The 23844-nt window shown below is 41.1% G+C and overlaps 2 protein-coding genes and 1 pseudogene across 2 annotated transcripts; all 3 read right to left on the minus strand.

The window, feature by feature from the left end:
* Window positions 1–39: 39 nt before the first annotated feature.
* LOC109374489 (glutathione S-transferase alpha-4 pseudogene) lies at window positions 40–768 on the minus strand (annotated as a pseudogene).
* A 10738-nt stretch (window positions 769–11506) lies between these two features.
* Window positions 11507–12439, minus strand: LOC109374486 (olfactory receptor 2A14-like). Its single transcript, XM_019629114.1, has one exon. It carries the CDS (start codon window positions 12437–12439, stop codon window positions 11507–11509), a length of 933 nt encoding a protein of 310 aa, XP_019484659.1.
* A 10472-nt stretch (window positions 12440–22911) lies between these two features.
* LOC109374487 (olfactory receptor 2A25-like) lies at window positions 22912–23844 on the minus strand. The gene has a single exon (XM_019629115.1). It carries the CDS (start codon window positions 23842–23844, stop codon window positions 22912–22914), a length of 933 nt encoding a protein of 310 aa, XP_019484660.1.

Raw genomic sequence — 23844 nt, forward strand, 5'->3', positions numbered from 1 at the left:
GCAGGCACTTTACATCTAGAAGCGATGGTTGGCCTTGATCAGCACGTGCTGATGCTGCGATTGGATGGTGCCTGTTGGCCAACGTTAAGACCCGCTGCCATTAGAACTGCAGAACATTCCTGACTACTTCCACATCGTGGCTATCCGGGGGTGGCTTCCTCTGACTCCCAGGTTGCAGGAACTTCTTAATTGTAGGGATGTTGCTGATTCTTGTTTTAAATGCCTTTAGCAGAGGGAGTCAGAAAGAACAGAAGCATTGATTTCTTCGGTCATTAAAATAGCTTCTAACAGTTGTATGTATGCCCAACTGAATTTGTTTCCAACGAGAAAATCACCTCCACACTGCTTCAAAATCTTTTCAAAGATGGGGAAGTAATGCGTTTTTGCTTTTGTCACGGCTAAAGCAAAGCCCTCCTCTTTTTCTCGTGGAGGTTTGAACACAGCTTGGATGATGATCATCATGAGGTCCTGAGTGCCATCAGTGTACATGTGGATCCTGGCGGTCTCGTTCAGGTCCCTCCTGTACAAGTTGTACTTGGCACCAAGATAGCCGAGGATGGCTTTAGTCTGTGTCAGCCTCATTCCATCAATTTCAACCAGGGGCACCTGGTTAAAAAGCAGGCGTCCATCTGTCATTAACTTCTCATACTGCTGTCTTGTTTCAATAAATTCTTCTTCAAACTCCGCTCCAGCTGCAGCCAGCAACCAGTGGATCGAATCCATCCTGCCCCTACCACGAAAGTAGCAGAGCTTGGGTTTGGCTGTCATGACTTCTAGCTCAGGGTTTTCTTATCTCTTCCTTGCTCTTGTCTCCTGTGATGTATGTCTGTGTTTCTTATTCTCCAGGTTCCATGTGGTTCCAGGTGAAAAGAACTATCCTAACACCCTATTCAGATTTCCCCCCTAGACATCCTTATATCTATATTATTAAGAACAAGAGATACAGATTTTCTCATGTTGTATCTAATCTATTGTTTTCCTCTCAGTTCCAGTTTCTGGCTTGAGAGGAACTCCTATTTTCCGGGTGAATAGCATCCGTGATTACATGACTCTTCACTATATATATTAACAAAAAGGGGAGGAGGGCGGTAACCTATGCAGGAATTATAAGGTAAACAATATTCTAATATATAATTAATGCCATATCCCTTAAACATGTTGCATAAATATAATGACGTTGTATCACACACACGGCCCACAGTAAGGTTTCAATAGGGCAGGCAATGCAGTCCCAACTAATTATGAGTGAAATCTCTTCAGATAATGGATATAACTTTAGTTCACACATTGTTTTAATGCGTATGAGTGTAAGATGAATTCAGTAATTTTCACACTGCTGAGGACTGCTGTACGTATACCCCTGTGGACGGTATCAGGCTTAGGTAAACGTGAATTCTCAGGCTGGTATATATGGAGTTGGAAAATGCAAATGGGTCATTCAAAACTACGAGCGTGGTTACAAACTGTGCCTCTTACAGCCCTCACTGTCTAAGGCTGAAGGGTGTGCAGGGCAGGCACAGTCCTCCTCATTTGAGTCCTCTTACCGCAGTGCACAACCAGGTACTGCAAAAGGGAATGGGGCAGCCTCTGTATCCTCTCGAGGACTCCTTAAAAGGCTGTTTGTCAGAGAGCTTATAAAGAGGGTCTTTTCTACTCTTGGGAGATAGAATAGATTCGTATTGACGGGGAAGAGGGGGGCGCTCTTCAGGTGCCTATTAAATGTATAGGCTGGTCAAGAATAACAATTAAAAGAGTTATCTCCTCACTGGGAAGATATGGATAACCCTTAAGATAAAATTAAAGATAAAAAGGGGTTTATACCAAATGTCATTTATTTGAGCTAAGATTCCCTTTCACCAAATAAGTCTTACAGATGGTTGATATGTCTTACACATCTTTATGTTTCATAGTTACTAGTACAGTTTTAGATGAAACAAGTACTCAGGAAATGTTTGTGAAATAGATGATTGTCATTTTTAATTCAAAAAATGTCTATGCTAAGCACCTTCTATTGGCCAAGACATGGTTTCTATTTCATTAGAAAAGTTTGCAGTTAGAATCTGACCACTGGAAAATAAAACAGAGACAAAATCATAGATTTTCACCTCCATAAATAAGTGCATTTCATTTCTATGAAAATGTGCATTAAGTTTGTGACATTAATTTTGGCTACGCTTAAAGAATATTCCTATATTATATAACATGAGAGATAGCAACATCGGAATTGAAAAATTCTACACAGACACAGTGGGACACAATAAGCAATGTCTGAAACACATTTGAACATAAAGAATAATAATATTGTTGAGGGTAACTCAATCTATTCTTCTTCAGTAAGAACATTTATTAACTTTTTAGTCTAGTACTTTTTGTGACTGAGTTAATAGATATATTATCTTCTTTTCATTTTCATTACCATTATCATTTTGCTGTTAAAAAATAAACAGCATAAAAATACAATTAAAGATAGATTAAGATTCTAAAGCAGAGGCAGTACTGGAATACAGAAGAAAATACTGCATTAGTGATACCTAAAATTTCACTTTGCATGGTCAGTCTGAGCGATGCTTTACCTGGGCAGTCCTGCAGGTAACTCAGGGTGTTTCCTGCTCTATAGAACTTTGTTCTATGTCTCCAACTCTTGTCAGGAGTCTTGGTACTCATTGTATCCTATTTTGTGACAGGAAAGATTTTGATATAAACTACTGTAATCACAAGTCTGATAATCATCACAATTAGTTGATAACCTGGGCTGGTTAAGAAAAGGAATAACCATATGACAAACTTACATCTTACACTGTTTCAGCAAAGAAATGATTTACTATAATGTTACCAGAATTTTCTTTTCCATTGAGAGAACTTTCTCTGGATTGCGATCTTCATTTAGGCAAGGTAACATATTAAGTCACTAAGTTGGCTATATCAGAGCCTTGCTCAGAGACAGTGCCTGGATATCTAGCCTCTCATCCTCGGCGCCCCTTCTTATAGCCACACCTGCGCTAGCTCTGGCCCCACCACTCAGTTACACTGGTGATGATGAGAGAGATGCTGAGGGCCCCTGCCCACAGCACCACAGGCAGATGTTCCCTAAGGTGGGGCGGGAAGAAATTAGGGGCCTTTTATATCTACCTGCAATGCACAGTATCAATCAGGAGGAAAGGTCACCCAGGAATGGCATTCCTGTCCACACAGCCATGGCAGTTTCTGCAGCTGTCCTGTCCTATATCAACTCCCCATGCTAGAAACTACCTCCCAGCATGAATCCATCTCTTCTGCTCACACTGGATTTTCTCACAAGTATCTGCTTTGACCTAGAATAACCCCACAGAGGTGAGAGACGTACCTCTAAAATGGGGTAGTGTCCTGCTCCCTTAGCAGCTTGCGGAGGGCTAAATCCAGATACAGGAGGACCCACAGGACTTGCTGAGGGCTCTCCAAAATCCCCAGGAGCACGGCTTTGATTTTAGAATCAGGTGAATTAAAAACATTCTTGAGTTTCTATTAAGAATTCAAATTCCCAGAAAGATCATAAGATATCCTGCCTAGTTATCTTCTCCCTGGGGGACAGGAGTGAGGGGTGGGGATGGTGAATGTTCTCTCTAGAGATTGGGTCTGATTGGCCTTGGAGGAAAAATTCTAAAAAACAGGCAGGGCAGATAGTGTCATTTTACTGTCTCTACACAAACTTCCAGATATCTCAAGGGTTTTAAACCTGAGACAGACGTCACAAATTACAGTACCCAAAGTCTTAAAATTATTAGTCCTATGAAGTCATGCTTCTCTACAATCCCCATGAAGGTATATGCGGCTGGGATTTCGATGGTGGGGAGAGCGCTCCCATGGAATCTATTATGGTAACCCTGAGTGGGAACATCCCCCAAGCGGAGATGTGCCTCTATCTGCAGTAAAGGCTGAGAGATACACAAGGGGAAGGAGGATAATAACCATAAGCAACAATTATTGAGCCCTTCTTAGGTTTCAGAAAATGCTTTCTATTCACCCCATAGTTTAAGCCCATCATTATCTTCACTCTATGGATGTGGACACTAAAGTTTAAGTAGACTGTTATTGATTCTTTCAGTGTGTTCCAGGGGCCACTGGGAATCTCTGAGAACCTTTCAAAGGGTCTATGGGATCAAAACTATTTTCACAATAATAATTAGACACTTTTTGCCTTTTTCATTCTCACTCTCTCAAGAGTGCACAGTGGAATTTTCTGGAGGCAACACTCTGGAGCAATGTGATATTTCAACAGACATAATGCAGAAGTTATAGAATCTTCTCTTAAGCCAAACACCTAAAATCTTTTAAAAATGTAAAACATAGCTACTCTTTTCCCAATTTTTATGTTTTATAAATGATAGTTATTGGGTCATCGGGAAAGTCATGACGTATTTTTCTATGTTTTCCAATGCAAAAATGTGTCATGACTTTCCCGACAACCCAATATTTATCATAAAAATATATCTTTATATTAACATATAATGGAAATATTTCTAAGTGAATTAAAAGTAAATATTTAATAAATTCTCAGTTTTAATTTCTAATAGAATACATATCAACAAACATAACCACATAAATAACATGTCTTTGGGTCCTTAGTAACTTTTAAGAATTCAAAGGGGTTCTGAGACCAAAAAGTTAATACTATTGATCTAAATGATAGACTACTAATCTAGCAAGGGCCAGAGTTGGAAACAAATGAATTTTATCTGATACCAAAAGTGTTTTAGTTTTCTATTTGCTGCGACAAATTAACACAAACTTAACAGCTTAGAACAACACACATCTATTATCTCACGGTTTCTGCTGGTCAGAAGTCCTGGTGCCAGTCAGCAACACCACGCACAGGTCTGTTGGGTCGAAACTAAGGTTTTGGCTGGGTCTGTGATGCTCATCTGAGGTCTTTGCATGCAGGCTCCTCATCACACTTCAATCTCTCTGACTTCCTTCTCTGGCACTAGATAGAAAAAATGCTCTGCTTTTTGAAGTCTCACTGATTGGGTTAGGCCCACCGGGTTAACCTCCATATTTTAAAATCAGTTGATCTGCAAAATCCCTTCACTGCAGTACCCAGATTTGCACTTCATTAAATAATGAGGGGACAGGTATCTTAGGAGGCCATCTTTAGAATTCCGCCTACCCCACAGTCTTTTTTTCTTAACCGCTGTGCAGTGTTTTCATTTTCTAGACCCTGTATTTTTCCTTAGAAAGATGCCATCCTATCACCACTATCTTTATTATCAGCCGCGTATGCCTCCAGAACACCCACCCCAAATAATTAAAAAAATTCTGAATCCTAACTCAGAAGGCAACAATTTCCACTTCTGGGGCTCACTCTTAAATGACAGGATTACAATATTTCAAAGTTTCTTTTCATTTCTAATTTATGGAAATTGACCTGAGTAAACCCTTGCTTGCCTAGTTCACACACCTGGCCCCTAGCCTAAGCTCTCTTACAGCAAAACCATCACATTTTCTGAGCATCAACCTTTAGAAGAGCATTTATATAACAGGTACGGTAATTCTTTTTTTAATATAATAGACATGGCAATAGCGTGACTATGCCTAACATCTGAAGGATCAGTGTAGGGTAGGGATAGGCTCAAAGAAACAGCTCTAGCCTATAAAACCGTAACATACATTTTCATATTTTTGTACTAATTTGATGAGTAGTTGTTCCCTTTTCAGCTATGTTATTCCTACCTTGTAATAGTCTTGTGCACAACTATTTAGCATAGAAATGAGCTGCTGGTGAGCCAAATCAAGTTCTTCCTCGGGCCACCATTTTCCATTGCTTTTACATGCTGAGGAGGCTTTAACTCAATCTCTCAATGTATTTGATCATCAGATTTGATCAGGATTATCAGATGACTTATTTACATAAGGTAGTTGGATCTTAGCAACAACGCCAATATTACATCATATCACAGTACGGTCATGGTACATTCAGTTTCATTACAGAACAAATTGGTAAGAATTACAAACATATTTGCTATATCTTTCCAACAGATTTGGCCCTTGTCCATATACGAGATTATTATTATGGACAGGTTTTATTTTAATTAGCCACGATTCACTTATTTCTGGGCTACAAGTCAGTTGGGGACAGAGCCAGTTACCCTACTTCAGTTTAAAGGCTTGTACTGAAACGAGTTTCAATTGTGTTGTCACTAGTGGGACCCACTTCTGCCTCCCGCCCCAATGCATGGTAAGGACACTCTGCTATTCAGAATAGTTCCTTTTCCTCCTCTCTGTACTACAGATGATGTCTTCTTCCGATCTATTCTTAGGGAGAGGGCAGTCATGATGCATAAGTGAACATTACAAGTCAGAGAACTTGGATAAATTCCAAGGTCTGTAAGATCCCCATTCGTGTACCCCTTGGGCCTCAGCAGCTAGAATGGAGGACCATTGCCCCAGGTAGTTTGGCCTCCAGTTGTATCGAAACGGTCAACGGGTCCTGCTCCTGGGTCAGGACTGCGCGTAGCAGTACCCAGCAGTATTGGCTGGGTTTGCCTGGCCGACTCCACTGAAGTCTCGTCATATTTCCAGGCTGACTCCTACCTCTTTTGCCTTCTTCCCAGAAGAGAATTCTCTCTAATCGGCTCATTCTTGTGAACAAATCTTTTCCCACTGACTGTCACTCCTCATAAACGTAAAGTCAGCATGTCCAGTGATACCTAAATGGCTTATCTCCCCTAAAACCATTTTTGTTTTGTTTTGTGGGACAATCCACCATGCTTGTTATTTCCACTGTGTACTAATGGAGTAAGTGCAGTTATGATGTATGTTACCCTCTAAAATATAGGGTCTCCAATATTAGAGTTAGTATAAGTGGTAGTCCCACCTAGATATAATTTAGTCTGGGTATGCCATTAAGGCCGTCTAGAAACTTCCTCATGTCAGAGTGGGGCCATTTCTAAAGGAATTCATACCTACCATGTGAAGTCTACATTTTATTCCCATCAGAAACCCACTGTCTCCTACTATTCTGTCTAATAGCTTTCCACCCACAAAAACAAATGTGTACCTGTGCACAGCACACCATGGCATGCTAGAAACGCAGTTGCTATATTCTGTCCGTTACAACCAGGGACCTTTCTAAGCATTTGATCATCAAGGTTTATAGTTGCATAGTGATCAGTCAGCTGAGAATTGTAAAACAAATGGTCTGTTTTACATGGCCATGTGGAGAGTGGCTTCTGGAAATTTCTTCCCAAATGAGATCCTTTTTAGAAGCAACCTAAAAAATAAGAGTCAAATATTACTGCTACATTAGAATTCCACTCAGTCACCAATAATTGATCCAGTTTATCATCATAACATATGACCAAAATGCATCCTGGTACAATGCACTCAGGATTGCATACTTCCATTTGACCTTGTCAGGTTCCAAAAGCAAGGCTGGTTCAGGCAAACAGATGACCTCACCATTTTCTGCATCTGGTATAATTGTGTTAAGAAACAATATCAGTCTCTAGCTCTGAGCCTTTCTTGAGGCACAAAGGTAATATTAGATTTCCCTTATTATGCAATCGAATTATTCACTTGTTTATTCTCAGCTACTATTTCTCCTTTTCTCCATTTATCATTGATTTTAACCCAGTTTTCCACCTTTAGAAGGAATATGAGGTTCAGCCACTGTGCTGTTGTTACACATTGCTGACAAGTCCACCCCATTCCTGTAGGGTAGGGTTCTATAGGTACAGAACTATTGGGCGATTGATCTCAACCACTAGGCAATATAGCTACCTTCACTGTCAACCCCCGTTTTGCAAGATGGGATAAAAACACATGCATCCAGCAGCCTTTGGGAATTCTGGCATAAATGTTTAAAGGTATAGCTAAGCTATAGTTTCTTGCTTAGGGATTATCACTGCTCTGGCAACCATGGTTGCAGCCCTGGTTTGGGGACAACTGTCCTTAAAGCAGGAAAACGGGAAACTGAGATAGTGTGGGGAAGAACTGTACAGTGGTACCGGGGTCCTTCCCACCCCCTTTTCCTCAAATCCCCAGGAAAGTGGAGGCAGCTGTTGAGAGGCGACTCTCCCTTGGTCCCACTCATGTTCAGTGTAAGCACACACTCATGAAGGTATGTAAGCAAATCCTTTATACCTTAATCTCCTTCCATTTTAGATAACAGATGTCTAATTGCCCATTCTAATTCTCTATCAAACCACTACTCAGAGAATGATATGCAGCATAATATATCTATGTGATAGGGTACCTCTTTGCCCATTCTTGGCCAACAGGAGCTAAAACATGTATTCTTTGGTTTAACGAAATGTAACATGGTGGTCCAAATTGGTACAGTCCTTTACTTCTTTAATCAGTTTCCTTTAGTTCATCCAACACATTTATAATGGCTACTTTGATGTCTTTGTCTATTAAACCCAACATCTGGTCACTCTTACAGGCAGTTTCTGTTCCCTGCTTTTTTTCTGGAGTGTAGGTCATACTTCATTTCTTTACATGTCTCATAATTCTTTTGTTGGAAACTGGACATTTTAGATAAAACTCTGGATGTTGTTGGTACCTTCCCCACTCTTCTCTGGGGCTTTTTATTCTTATCTGCTTGCTTACTTGTTTGTTTGTTAACTGGCTGGATTATTCTAGTGACTTCTATTCGCCCTTCCACCCATACTTCAGTGTTAAGTGCTAACATCAGAGGATGTTGCTTTTCTTGGAGGGCAACCTTGGCTTAAGCCTAGTCACCCTGGGATGAGATGGTTTTGACAAAGCTCTTTGCCTATTTCCTTAACCATACCCAGCTGTTCAACTCCACTAACTGTGGGCTGTTTGTTATTGTTTTCAACAGTGCTCCAGGGCATAAATTACTTGAGAGAAAGAGCCAATCAAATTTTGGCTCCACTGAAGGGCTCCATCAGATGGAGACTTCAGTGTTGAAGATTCCTTCCGGCCCCTATAGAGTCACTTCAGCACTTCTTTCTCCAGTGCTTCCCTGTCAACTAGCCAGCCTAGAGTTTAGCCTATATCTCCAATGAATCTAACACTCTCTTTCCAAGTGTTTTCTACCATAGCTTCCAGATGTTTGTGAGTGAGCCCTTAGGCTTGGGTTTCTCCATGCTGGGTTGCAAACGAAGTCAGCTCCTTTAGGAGAGATTACTAGCTATTTGATAGCTGGGCCCGCTTTTACCTCCAGGCAAAATCTGAGTCAGTTTTATGGCTCAGGGTGGGGACAATGGCATACTTCTCCCTGAGTGATAGTCCATTTTAGGAATTGGGCTCTCAGTCTGGAATGGGGAGAAGGGCAGTAGTCACAGGTCTTCTTGACTAGCCTTTTCTGGGGTGGGAGCACCACATTAGAGTGGTGCTGTGCCCAAGAAAGAGTCACTGCCCCATGAGTGGGGGCTGGGCAGAAGGGATTCCCCATGTGGCTGCCTCTATCACCCAGAATTTAGCCTCAGTCGCATGTAGCTTGGGGGCAGGATAGGATGCTGATGTCCCACCCCTCCTTGGAGATAGCCCTCAGATGGGGAGTTAGGGACTGAGGGGGAACCCTGTGGTCTGGGCTGCTTGTGTTAGAGTGGAATTTCATTCTCCATGAGTTTAGTAGGGGGAGGGAGGCAGCTGATTTTGGTTCAGATATCACAGACTTGCTCTTCTTACTGAATTTTAGTAGATTTTCTTGAATAAATGTTTCATTAGCTGTATACCCGTAGGGCCATTTCCAGAAACTGCAACTGGTTGTTTAAAAACAATTTTCACGAGTCTCACTGGGGAACACGTCCACAGAGCTTGTCACACTGTCATACCAGAAGGAGAATTCCCCATTCGTGTTTTTTTCTATACAATTTATTGTGAGATAAGGTTATCAATGTCAAATAAAACATTAATTTTCATCATTTGTTTCTATTCATCTGTCTTCTTAATCAGTTCTGCAGTTTTCCTTCCCAAACTGTTGCATGCCGCACTTGGGGCTGTACAGGATTTTTAACCACCATGGCTAAGGACTGGAATATCCATCTGCAGGATGTAAATTTGGGGACCACTTCTTACATACAGTTGTGGTCCCAGGAGTTATTTCACAGCTATCTTCTATAAGTTTTTGGGAACATTTATCTTGATGACCTTCCTACATCTTCCAAACTCCTGGGCTTTGTTGCACCTTGAGGAGACTGTCCACGGAGCCTGCAGTCCCCACCGCTGCCACCCTGCCTGCATGGCTGGTGGTGCCTCAAGCACCTTCTTTTTCAGCAGCTGCACCGAGAAGCCCCATTCGTGTTTTAACCTTATTTAGTAACTACAATTTGGTGAGAGAAAGGTTTTTTTGTTTTTTTTACTTTATTCTTACAATGGAAGCAGTATGTTTGAGAAATCTGCTTTAGGATTTGAAGCTATTATCTATTGTAATTTTGTAAGGTTTGATAAGCAAAAATGATAGAATTTATTTATTTTCATTTCATATTGCTTTTAGAGGTCAGGGATTCATCATTTCATGGGCTTGAAGTTTACGAATGCACACTGTGCAGTCTTTTCAAATTACTTTGCTATATTTCTTTTTTAATAGATGTTTTGATTAAATTAGATGGAAGCCAGAAATGTCCAAATCTTCTTGTGAAAAGATGGTAAAAAAAATATTTCTAAGCAAATCACAGAGCAATTTGTCAGGGGAATATTTAAATACCAGGGAACTGGCAGAAACTGAGAGGAAACGCATGCCCAGTTGTCTGAAGGTCAGAAAAGGGCATGTTGATTTTCAAATTGACTGAGGAGGCCCAAGAAAGAAAGAAGAAAACAATACCACATACTATTATAAAGCATTTTACCTGTCAACGGAGAAGAGAGGCCAGATAGATTTAAAATGCGATTATTAAAAGTAAGATAACTTGGGCTCCGAGTATTAGAGGACTTCTCTGCTGCAGAATTCTCCTGCGCTATCAATCCACACGGTGCCCTTTCTTTACCTGGTAAAGATCTATCTGTTCTCAGAGCCCCCAGTGGCTCTTGCCCTCCCCTGCATTGGGCGTTCCCTGCGGCTCCCTCCTTGCCTGCGCTCGGCTCAGGTCTCCGGACCAGCATGGCGTCTGCCCGCCCACGTGGCCTGCGCCGTGCTCCACACCTGCTGTCTCCAGAACTTGTGAGTGTGATGACTCTGTTTTGTCGCTAAGCCTCTCCTTTTTCTCCTCTTACGGCTGCACCTGACTGATCATCACAATTTTTAAAAACATATAACACACATGGTCTGTTACTTGCATTTCTTGTTTCTGAATAGTGACTTTGATGAGCAGAATGATTCATTTTGAAAAGGTCCAATATTTATTGTCTTGTGCTTTTCGATCATCTCTAAGAATCTTTGCCTACCCAAGGTCATGGAGATAGTCATCTAGTTTACGTTCTAAAGCCTACATGGTTTCAGGTTATTGACTGAGGCCTATAATAGTCATTTTAGTGTATTACTTATTACAGCATAAGGCAAAAGTGCCCCTGTCACACTTCAGAGGGAGCAAAGCCCTCGCCCCGTGATGTTCCCTGGCTTCCCTCACATCGATCTCTGTTCCCACTTCACTCTCCTCAGGGCACCCTTCACCTCTGCGTTCCTCAGGCTGTAGATCAGGGGGTTCAGCATGGGGTTGAAAAGGCTGTAAAACAGGGACAGGATCTTCTGCTGCTCCTCGGGATGGCGGGACTTGGGGGCCATGTACATGACGATGGCACTGCCAAAGAAGAGCCCGACCACACAGAGGTGGGAGGAGCAGGTGGAGAAGGCCTTTCTGCGGCCCTCCCCTGACTGGATCCTCAGGATGGCAGAGAGGATGCATGCGTAGGAGACCAGCACCAGGCAGAGGGGCCCCAGTAAAATAAACACACAGGCAGCAAAGATGACAACTTGGTTGAGCCTCGTGTCAGCACAGGCCAGCTTGAGGACAGACAGGATTTCACAGAAGAAGTGGTTGATTTCATGAGGCCCACAGAAGGGCAGCCTCAGGATGAGAACCAGGTGGACTAGGGCCAGGAGGAAGCTAAACACCCAGGAAGTGATGGCCAGGACTGTGCACACTCTCCAGCTCATGATGACAGAGTAACGTAGAGGGTGGCAGATGGCCACATACCGGTCATAGGACATCACCATCAAAATCAGGCACTCTGCGTGAGCAAAGGCCAAAAACAAAAATGTTTGCATAATGCAAGGGACAAAGGATATGGTTCTGTTCTGACTCACAAGAGTTGCCAGCATCTTGGGGACGTTGTTGGAAGCATAGGACATGTCAATGACGGCCAGGTGTGAGAGGAAGAAGTACATGGGGGTGTGCAGTCTAGAATCTAAGCAGATAAGCCCCACAATGATTCCATTCCCCAGAAGGGTGAGGGCATAGAGGAGAGAGAAAACTCCAAAGAGGAACAACTCCAATGCTGGATCAACCTGGAATCCCAGCAGAGTGACTTCTGTGATCCATGTCTGGTTGCGTCCCATGCTTCTGAGACAGAGATTGACAAGTCCACGGCCAGGACAGGAAGGTCAGAGCTACAGGGCAATCGAGACCCAAAATATTTACTGAATGTTACAGTGTGGACATTTAGAAATGTATTACTTTGAATGGATTCTCTATAATTTATTTTTAGGTATGTAGTAAAAACTAACGGTATAGTCCTATTAATCAGAAAAAAATTCCCCTTTATCAATGAAATACAACATATATGTGTACATATAGATAGATAATAAAGTCTATTATAACATTCTTATATACTCTACCTAATAGGATGCACACACATATACACATATGTTGTTTTGCAGAATTCAGGTGTTCTGGCTTCCCTTCGAGGCTGAGTCTTAATTATTAATGTAGTTAGACGAGAAATGACCCTGAGAAAATGTCTGCAAGGAGAGGTCATTTCATTTCCTAGGCTTCCCTGCTTCTTGGTCCAAGATATGAAGTGAGTAGGGTCCTCTGTTCTTTATATGTTGCTTATTTATCCACCTACCTTCTCACATGCTTTTCTACCCACCTATTTTGGGGAATAAAAGTAATGACAGACAATTAGATATTGACTTAAAAAAAAAGTACTGTATGCATGTCTTTGGAGGTAATAAAGACACAGGAAGCTGGAAAGACTAAATCTTTTTCCAAGGATAGCACATGAATGAGTCATAGAAGACCTTCAAGAGGTGAGGTGTGGGCAAGAGCCTGCAGAGGAAGGGCGGGCAGGCTGAGTCCAGGGCCCGTGGGCAGCAGAGCCTGTCTGGGCCTGAGATGGAATCCTAAGAACGCACAGTGGGCTCACCTGTGATGTGTGCCTCTGTGTTCCTGCTGCACCCAGGCCAGTGACCCAGGGCAGCAGGCCCATGGAGGCTTCAGCTAGCAAATATGCAAGTCATTAGCTCCTTTTCCCAAATGATTAGAACTGACTAATGAAAGCTCATAATTAACACAATCTGGAATTATAGAGGTTTACATGTAATACTTTTTGGTAAGGTATTTCTAAAAGAAACCAGTAGCCTAGAAAATAAACTATTTCTAAATGGCAAGAATAAATAAAGAGGCAAACAGAATTCTCAGTGAAACAACTCGTTTCATCTGATGCAAACTACAGACAAACAATAGGTGGATGGAAACTGCACTTTCTTACAGTTTTGTAGGAAGGACATAAGGAGACACTCTGTAACGGCAGCTATCTACACACACTAATTGTTGATCAGCTCATTTGTGATGACATGGAAAGTAGAAAAAACAAAGGATAAGACTAAAGCAATTTTTTTCTATTGGCATGCTTTTGCATTTTGAATTTCCCAGTTCAAGAAGACAGTTTTTTGTTTTCTTTTGTTTTTCCATACAAGAAAGGGCTTGGTGCTGTTACAATAAAGAGACAGACACCTGAAATGAAGATTTAAGTGTCTACTTTAGCTACACGTTAAGGAAAGAGCTTCAGTGCACAGAATGAGGGAGAAAGTTTCATGAATCCATTTCTCTGATCTTGCATAGCATGAAAATTAGCAGCAGGGCCTGAAAAAAAAGCAAGATCCCTGAATAAGGATGAAAGCAGCATAGTTCACAGTGTTGGTCAGGCCATCATTCCAATCTGATTCTCCAAGGTGAACTTTATGACCTTGAATCACTTTTGCTAAACCTCACTGTTTTCATATGTAAAACAGTGAAAACATATCCAAAGGGCTGACGTAAAGAATAGATACCATTAAACTAGTAGATATTAGGAGTTAACTGTTAGCTGTTATTAGTAGGATTAAAGAGACCACAAAATTCAAGGAAGAATCCAAATCATTGGGCTTAGACAGCCAACAAAATCATGGTATAGTAAATTCCTTCATATTTATCTTGCTTTTCTTTTTGTTTATTTTTGAGATTAAATTTAAAAACACACCATTTTACATTCATTTCTACTGATGTTTTTATATGCTGATTTTTAAAATTAAGTTTAAAAAAGAATTTAAAGAAATGGAGGAATCTTTTAAAGTAACTTCACTCCTGGATTGAAAAAGAAAATACAGGATTTAAAACTCAAAAGGCAGTTCTTCTATGCCAAATCCCCCAATGAGAGAAAGCGAAAGGAGAGGGAGACAGAGAAGGAGGGAGGGAGGCAGAGATAGAGATAGAGATAGAGATGAGAGAGAGAGAGAGAGAGAGAGAGAGAGAGAGAGAGACACCTTATGAAAGGAATATATTTCACACTGATCTACAGTAAAAGTTTACATTGATCGCTCAGGGTGAGAGCACTGGCATTCAGGGGCAGCACAGATTTGTTAGATTTTCACTCTTACAAATTATTTACCATCTCCAGTCATTACTTTGACACCCAGCTTGATTCTAACAAGCACCACAGTTTAAAAAACAAACACACACAGATTCTGTGCACAGCTGGCTGGATGTAAATCCTGGCTTTGCCACAGACAAGCTTTGTGGCCTCTCTGTTCCTCAGTTTCTTCATGTGCAAAATCAGGTGAATAATAAACCCTACCTCAAAGGATGACTGAGAGAATTAAATGAATTAACTTATATAAGACACTGAATAAGTGCTTAAAGATATATTATTGGGGATTTAGAAACCATCATTGGAGGGTGACTCTTCAGTAATGATAAGGAAACGTTACATGCGTAATATTCCTCTGCTAAAATAAGGACCAAAAAGAGAATCTTCACACCAATGAACACTGGGTTTTACCTGCAAGAGCACGCCATCTCTCTCCTGGACAAGTGAGAAGTGGGGCCTGTTTGGCCAAAGTCCAGCGAATCTGCAGGGACAGGCAGTTGGCAGGGTGGGGAAGGAAGATCAGCTTCAGGACAAGCAGACCACTTAGCTCTCTGTCTGGAGGGTTTTCTTAGTGTAGGAACAGGGACCTGGGCCACGTGGGCCCTGGCGTTCTTTGGAGCCTTTGCCAGCTCATACCCTCTGTGGGCGGTTAGGTGATTCCTCCTCTCTGACACAATCACAACAAAGTCAAGACCTGACACGTGAGGATGACAAGGAGGGTCCTAGAGCGTCAACATCATGGCCACACCATGGAGATTGTCGTGTGTCCCCTAGAGATCCCTTCAGAATCCTAATTAGGAAAATAGGCTTAGGACCACACGTGGACTGGACGGCATTTTGTCACTAATGCTCTGAGACAGAGATTTCATCACTCCCCCTTTTCCCATTCCCCACCTGCAGACCCCGCCTCAGGGTTTATGAACCCCTTTTCCTTACAGTGGTGTAATCGGTGTTCTGTCCTTCAAACACGGCCTTGGGCTTAGAAGAGACCTCACAGAGAAGAAAGAAGATTGATTCTCCTCCCTAAAGGGGCCTTATCAGGAGGTGAAGCCCAGGTACACAGCTCTCGTCACAAACCTTTAGGACAGACTTGCTTCTGGGCGCAGAGGCTTTTTCTGGCGTCATTTGAACCCACCTCCTTCCCCACAGACACAAATAATGATTCAGTGCTCAGACCACGTGGAATTACATCGACTCACACTCTCCCCAGACGACTGAGACTTTGCCATGTTCCTATGGGCAAGTAAACCAGTGAATGCATTTCCCAAGTTTATTCATTTTGTTCTTTCAGTATCCCATGGGATGTTTTTTGTTTGTCTGGGAGTTGCTGGGAGTGGGGGGTCGGGGGCGGGGACAGGGAGGAGAAGGCTTGGGATTGGGTGAGGCCAGCATGTCTCTAAACTATACAAGACCCTGGCACAAAAAATTAAAAAGTCAAGATTGTGTCATAAATTCATTTCTCCCAATAGTTATTTACCAGTCTTGAAACTGCTCCACTCTCTAATTCCTCCTGATTGATGCAGAGGAGAGGCTGTGATTTCTTCATCTCTCATGGTGGGGGCCCCATGGACCCTGTTAAGACCTCATCTCAGAGAAATAGGTATCTCCCAATGGAGAAACGTTACTGCCAAATAATCACTGCACATTTCTCACAGATATCTGTGACTTGGCAGTTGAGCTATACCACTCCTTTAATTTTCTTTAGTTTGCCCTCCATTTCAAAAGTCTCCAGATTTCTGAACCACAGTTTTTTTTTCCTCGTCCGGGGTTAAAGCCCGCAGTTAAAAGGAAACTGAATCAATCTCTCTCTCGCTCTCTCTCTCTCTCTCTCTCTCTGTAATAACGTTTGATTATTATAAAGCCCTTCCAGTTGTAACTTCCGAAGGGTATCTTAATCTACCTCTCTAAATATCCCAGTTTTTAAACTATGGTGGAAGGATCACTTCAAAACAAAATACTCGTATATTTAACCTACTGGAGAGCAGAAAAAATATATTGAAGAGGAGGTCAGTTGGGGTTCTTTCCTTAAACTAACCTGTGTCCAGTGGAGCCTTGCTCCACTCACGTCCTTGTTCTGTCACACACACTCCGTGCTCCATTCAGGTACTGCTCCCTACCCTCACTCTTGAAATTCTTATTCCTTGTTTCAAGTCAGTTTTATCCTCGTATTACTCAATTGTCTTCAAACACGATACCTATTCTTCAAAGCACTCATGGAGCCCTCTACATTTATCTCAACCCAAACCGGACACCCTTCTCTGGTAGACTAAAAGCACTTACTATTAACATCCTAAGGTTGTGCTTAAATATATAGGTGGTTGTTTTTTTTTTTACTTTTAGTATTCTTTTATTGTTCATCTTTTGTATATTTTACAAGTAAAACAAGATTATTAGTGAAAGATAAATTTCAATCACCAACACTCAGATAGAGCTAAGGATAATAATTTGGTGCATGGTTGTTCAGATATGCATAATTACCACTTTTAATTCTTTTTAAGAGGACAATATGATGGCATTTAACACAGCTTATTGTAAATACAAAGAGGTGTCATGATTCATGTCTGTTTTTTTGCTTCTAATCTATCAAACGCTAGAGCAAAAACAATTACTCTCAAAAGTCTTAGGCTTCTTGTGAGTGTTATTAATATTTATATTGATGAATATTTCATACTTCAGTAAAAATAAATATCACAAAGCATACTTGGCTTCATCATTAGTGATGGACCTTTATTAAATGAAGGTCCATTTAGAGATTAAAATGTTTGCATATCACAATTAAATATAATACCTACAGCAGCATCTAAATATCATTTTAATATTTTTCCATCTCTGAGACAGAAATTCCTCCTACATAGGGCTTGAGTTCTTTCTTAGCTTTTTTTAAAATCCACTTAGCATATAGAATTTCAAACGGGTATTTGAAAAAAATAAGCAATGCTGAGAAATTAGAGGCGTTCATGACTGTTTTCACTGTAACTTCTGTCATGGTACACCTTTTCAGCTGTATGATGCTATTGTAGGATGTGCTCCAGTAAAACAAGGGAGTAAACCAACAAAGAGGCAGGCATGACATTAATGAACTAAGGAGTCCAACACAGGATAAAGGCACATAAAGCTGCTAGGAAGCAACCAGTCCAGATGGAAGGAGAATGGAATACTCCGAGGGATGGACATGTTATCTGAGATGACCAAGAGGGACTCACAGGTGTAGAAAGCCTTGGCAATAGACACAAAGAACTCGGAGGGGAAAAGCAGGGCAATTGGAAAAGTTATCAATATTAATTACAGATCATAGTGTCTTTTTACTTTAACATTTACTACTAATGACATTTGTCCAATGAATACGGAAAATTTGGGAAATTATTTTTAAAGTGTTCTGAAAATCCTTAAAAAGAAATTTAAATTTTATGTTCTAATCAAGTTTTTGTCTTTTTTTTTTTTTTTTACTTTAAACTCTTGAAACACTTTGGAAAAGAAAGTTAGTTGTTAAAAAACTTCATTAAGAGGAGAAATCCAGTTAAAAATTGGAGGCTTAATACAGAATATTGAAATGTTATTTGGGCAAGCAGTTCTTTTCCAAGAAAGTTCTCTTTTTCTTTTTACCACTGTGAATACATTATCAGGTGGTCTTGCAGAGTTAATGTGCTGCTAGAGACGGTGTTGACTGTCTCTGTGGTTTAGCAACCGATTTGGAAAATGAACATAAATTCCTCTAAGAAGTCCTAAAGTTGATAAATCAATCGAAATCATTAATACTGAGTCACTATAATTTCACATTTAAATACCAACTGTGTTCTATTTAAAATATATATAAAACTGTAACTGACCAGCTTGAGGCAAACTTCCTCAGTTATCCTATATTCTGCTTTTGACAGCTGAAATAGAATTTTTGAGTCCATACCAATACAATAGTCATAAAAGTTAGGCTCTGTCTAAGAGACAGATTGCTAAATTCACCATGTTTCATAAGTAAATCAAGATCTGGTTTTCCGGGACTTAAGCCTGGTAGCACACACCTCTCTCACCCCCACTGGCCTCTCGGCCTCAGCTCTCTGGGATCCTCACCTACTTATCCCATCTCAGCCACCACTGTGACCAGCTCTGGGCTCTGACCTGTTTGACTTCATCCTGGGGTAACCTAAGAGCACCTCATTTCATGTCACTTCACATGCTTCTTGCTTCCTGACCCAAGGCTTTCCTTCTGCGGCTGGGGAAAGTCACTGTAGATCACTTGGTAGCCCTGATGTACATACAACTTGAAATGTGGTACAATTAACACCCCATGGAGTGAGACACACCTTTTACCAATGGGAGAGAGGAGTAAGAAATTAAATTCTTCGCTTTAACTCTTCCTGGAGGGACTGTCTTCAGATACATGCTTCTTAAGGCCTCTCATAAGATAATCCCACAAGGTAGAGCAATCAGTTGTTTCTAACGCCAAGCAGTGACCAGCATCAGTCAGGTGCCCTTGAACTTGATCTCCTTAAGTTTTTGTTTCACACCTCTTTTTCCTCATTTATAATTAAATGTTGGCACATTTAACCCAGGCTAATGAAACCAGTGAAGTTGCTAAAAGCAAGTAGTAGAGAGCTCTCAGCCTATGATGTAAAGGCATTCCCCGCCACTTTGGAAAGGTAGAAATTCTGTTCCTCTGGTCCCCATAAAGTGTAAGGGAAAGGAAGACAGGTAAGAAAAGTAGATGGTCAGATGCATGTATACCCTGACTCTTCCATTCTGGTCTGAAATCCTGAGTAGGGGGTTGTTAGGTCTGATGAGAATAAATCTGAAAGCACAGGATTATTTCTCCACATTGCCCATTAGTATCTCTGGCTGGAGACCAATGTGGACACGTGCATAAAACATCACGGCAGGGGAGGCGAGGAGAAACACATGTTGAAGAACTGAGTTGACCCGACAACAGACGAGCCTGAGGCAGTTCTCGTGCTCCTTTCTGCCTCCATGTTTTCTGGAAGGGATACAGATGATTCCACATGCCCCTAGATGGTGGTAGTGGATGCAAAGGTTAGAAAAGTAGGGTACAGCTTTCACAGGGAATCACTGGTGCAGCCTGGAACCTAAGGGCTTCTGGGAGTCCAACCAGGCCAGAGATCAAAACGAAATATACCGCCATATCCCAGAGACGTTCATAGCCCCAGGAAGGGTTAGTTTAGATGAGGTCGAGATACCAGAGATGTATAACTGATGCTGACTAAATATAATGAGAGAAGAGGCTTTCCACGGCCCCTTACTTCAGGATCAAAGACGAGACAGGTCCTGCAATAGTTCCTGAGAGGCCAAATCTCAGCAGGTAACAGCCAGCCCTCACCAAGGACACAGCAAGTCTCACAGGCGAGACCGCCCCATGGCCCAGGAGGAGAGGACATGAAAAAGAGGCTCTTTAAACCAGGCAAGACTACAATATCTTCAAAGGAAACATTTCGATTCATGTAGTCCTCACATACATATATAACTTCACCTTTCCCACTACCCGAGTCTCTCATTGCTGCTAATTAAGAATATTAAGCTAATCATAAAATAATATATAAGTTCCTTATTCTTGGTTCAACTGTTTAGGAGAAAAATAGACTTGTGACCCAGTAATGTATTTATGCATACTATTATCAGAATAATGCCAGTCTCCCTTATTAGACTGTAAATCCATCTAGGTAGAAATTTCATGTACAGCTGACCCTTGAACAACGTGGAGGTTAGAGGCATCGACCTTCAGCACAGTCAAAAATCCATGTATAAATTCTGACTCCCCCAAAACTTAACTACTAACAGCCTACTGTTGACCGGAAGCTTTACCAATAACATGAACAGTCGATTAACACATATTTTGTATATTATATGTATTATAGACTGTACTCTTATAATAATGAAAGCCAGAGAAAAGAACAACGTTATTAAGAAAATCATGAGGAAGAGAAAAATACATTTACTATATTTATTGAAAAAAATCCACATCTAAGTGGACCCGTGCAGTTCAAACACATGTTGTGCCACAGTCAACTGTATTTGGCTCATCACTGTATCACCAATATCTCGCTCAATGTCAGGCACATTGTAGGTCGTGAGTAAGGGATAATAATAATGATGTAGGCAGCCTATCACGAGTTCTAGCCAAAGCAAATCCAAGTCTAGGGCATTCATAACCCAGCATTTCTCTGAGTAAGTAGCCAACAGAAATGACTGCCTATGTACCCCCTAAAGATGAGTATAATAACATTCATGGACTAATTATTTATTATAGCCAAAACTTCAGGCAACTCAAATATCTACCAGAAATATAACGGACAAATCATGATAGGTTTATACAAGGTAATGATATGAAACAATTAAAATTAACGAAATAGAGCTACATGTAACAACCAGAGTGAATCTCACAAACACAGTAATGAACTAAGAAGGAAAATAGAAAGGGATGCACACTTTGTGTGTGTGTGTGTGTGTGCGTGTGTACACATGCCTACATATAAATTTTGCAATTCTGAATGTATTTATTCACATACTTTTAAATATTCATTATTTCTTCAGAGAATTGAGATTGCAAAGGAAGACTCTATGAGTCATTTACTTCATAAATTATGTGAAATCTTGGCATTTTGCATCGCATAAAAGGGTAGACTTTGCAATATTCCTGCTTTTGTCTAGTATAATAGGAAATCTCATTTCCCATTGTCTCCTTTCTAAGTCACAGCCCTTGTTCTTTAAAAGCGATGAATGTGTGTAGAGAATAATATTAATAATTATCATTTATTGTACTCTTACTACAACTCATGGCTTCTGCTAAGCATTTTGCACATAGTATTTCCTCTTCACAGCAAACCTGTGAGCTTTGCATTAGTGAATTTGTTTTATACATTATAAATCCAAATTCCAAAAAATTTAAGTATACTGCAAAGTTTGCAAAGCAACTGTTGGCAGTACTTTATAAAACCCAGCTCTATCTGAACTCAAAATCATGTGTTTTTACCCTTTTTTCTGTTGTGGAGTAACATCTACATAACAGATATCCTTACAAAAGGGATGTATTACTAAAAAAAAGTCCATTTATTTTCCTCTTTAAAAACACTTTTTACCAAAAAGCACATCATTTTAAAAGTTGAATGTTTCCTTTTGATACAGTTTAAATATTTAGGAGGTTTAATTTGGTATATAATTTAAGGACAAAATATTCAAAAACATTATATATCCTTTTCCACTACTGCTGAGCTGTTTTCTATTGCTTCATAATTAAGTGTTGGAGTTTCATGTTTGATTAAAATGGTTCTTTAGCTTACCTCAAATTTCTTCATTTAAAAAGTAAATTATTTCTGATAATTTATTAGTATCATTGGTCAACTAGTCATCACAATTACAGTTTATTCTTATTTGCCAGAATGTTCTAAGTTTTGGTCATTTTCCATAGGAGACAACAGACCACCAAGGAGAGAAATTACATCATGTTTTCAAGGAGTCTCAGTGACTTCCATTCTGCCCTGTTCCTCTAGGCGCCACCATGCATGCATCTCCACCTACACTCCCCAAGCAGAGAAGAGGGGCATAGAGAATGCTCCAATATGTCTATATATTTATCAGCAAGACATACTTTGCAGTTTTCTTCTTGTTGTTAGTTGCATCACAGTTATGCCCTTAATTCTTTTCTTTGAAGTCATCACGGCTCCTGCTCATCGTAATTTAAGTTGATTATACCTTAGAAAGCATCACTATCAGAGAAATATGTAGGCATATAATCAAATACTTTCAATATAGACTTATTTTTGAAGGAGATGACAGTTGCTAAGTTTAAAATATTTAACTAACTACTATGTTATCCATCTTTCCCAACTCCCATATCTTAAATATCCTGCCAGTACCTTGCTTTATTCCACAAAATTTTGTCTACAAGTCATGATTATGGAATAAAAAATATACAAATATACTTCCTCTTATTCAGAATATTTCACATAACCATGTTAAAAGTGTGCACACTATGCAGATAGTTGGAAGACCTTTTCAATTTCTTGTGTAGCACTGATTGAGGGGGACAGCAGAATGGGCTGTCTTGGAAAGCGGTCACAGGAAAATTTCAAGACGATGAAAAGGATGCACTCGCGTGTCTGCGTATCCTGAGCAGATGCTGATGAGGTGACTTTGCAGGTCCCTCGGACTCTGCCATTTCACTCTTCTATAAGGCTTTCACGAAGTCCTCTGCTTTTCAAGCATCCTCTTCAGGGCAGCTTTGACTTCTTTGCTCCTCAGACTATAGATCAGGGGATTGAGCATGGGGTTGCAAAGGCTGTGAAACAGGAGGAGATATTTCTTCTGCTCCTTGGGGCCCCCATGTCGGGGCCCGACATACATGACAATGGCTGTGCTGTAAAACAGTCCGACCACACAGAGGTGGGAGGAGCAGGTGGAGAAGGCTTTCTGGAGCCCCTCCCCTGACTGCATCTTTAGGATGGCATGTAGAATATGAAGGTAAGATACCACGATTGAGGAGAATGGTCCCACCAGCACAGACACTGCCCCAGCCAAAACCATCATCTCATTAATGTGGGTGTCTGCACAGGCAAGCTTGAGAACGGCTATAATTTCACAGAAAAAGTGATTAACTTTCTGGGGTCCACAGAAAGGCAAGGGTAGGAGTAACACCAGATGTACCAGGGCCAGGAGGGAGCCACATGCCCAGGAAGTCACCGCCAGGGTGATGCAGGCTCTCCAGCTCATGATGACAGAATATCGGAGTGGGTGGCAGATGGCCACATACCGGTCATAGGACATCACCACCAGGAGAAGACATTCGGTGTGAGCAAAAGTCAAAAAGAGAAAGGTCTGTGCCATGCAGCCCGCAAAGGAGATGGGCTGGGCTGGATTCAGGAGGTTTACCAGCATCTGCGGCACCGTGGTGCAGGCATAGGTGATGTCCACAGTGGCCAGGTGTGAGAGGAAGAAGTACATGGGGGTGTGCAGTCGGGAGTCCAGCAAGATGAGCCCCAGGATGGCCCCGTTCCCCAGCAGGGTGAAGGCGTAGCACAGGGAGAAGAGCCCGAAGAGGAGCAGCTGGGTCCTCGGGCTGAGCGGGAATCCCAGGAGGAGGAACTCTGTGACAGAGGACTGATTTTCCTCCAT

The sequence above is a fragment of the Hipposideros armiger genome, unplaced genomic scaffold, assembly GCF_001890085.2.
Source record: "Hipposideros armiger isolate ML-2016 unplaced genomic scaffold, ASM189008v1 scaffold_825, whole genome shotgun sequence".
Lineage (NCBI taxonomy): Eukaryota > Metazoa > Chordata > Mammalia > Chiroptera > Hipposideridae > Hipposideros > Hipposideros armiger.

Excerpts from the sequence above, each read along its gene's own strand:
- LOC109374486 (XM_019629114.1), bottom strand. The coding sequence starts at position 12,439 with ATGGGACGCAACCAGACATGGATCACAGAAGTCACTCTGCTGGGATTC.
- LOC109374487 (XM_019629115.1), bottom strand. The coding sequence starts at position 23,844 with ATGGAGGAAAATCAGTCCTCTGTCACAGAGTTCCTCCTCCTGGGATTC.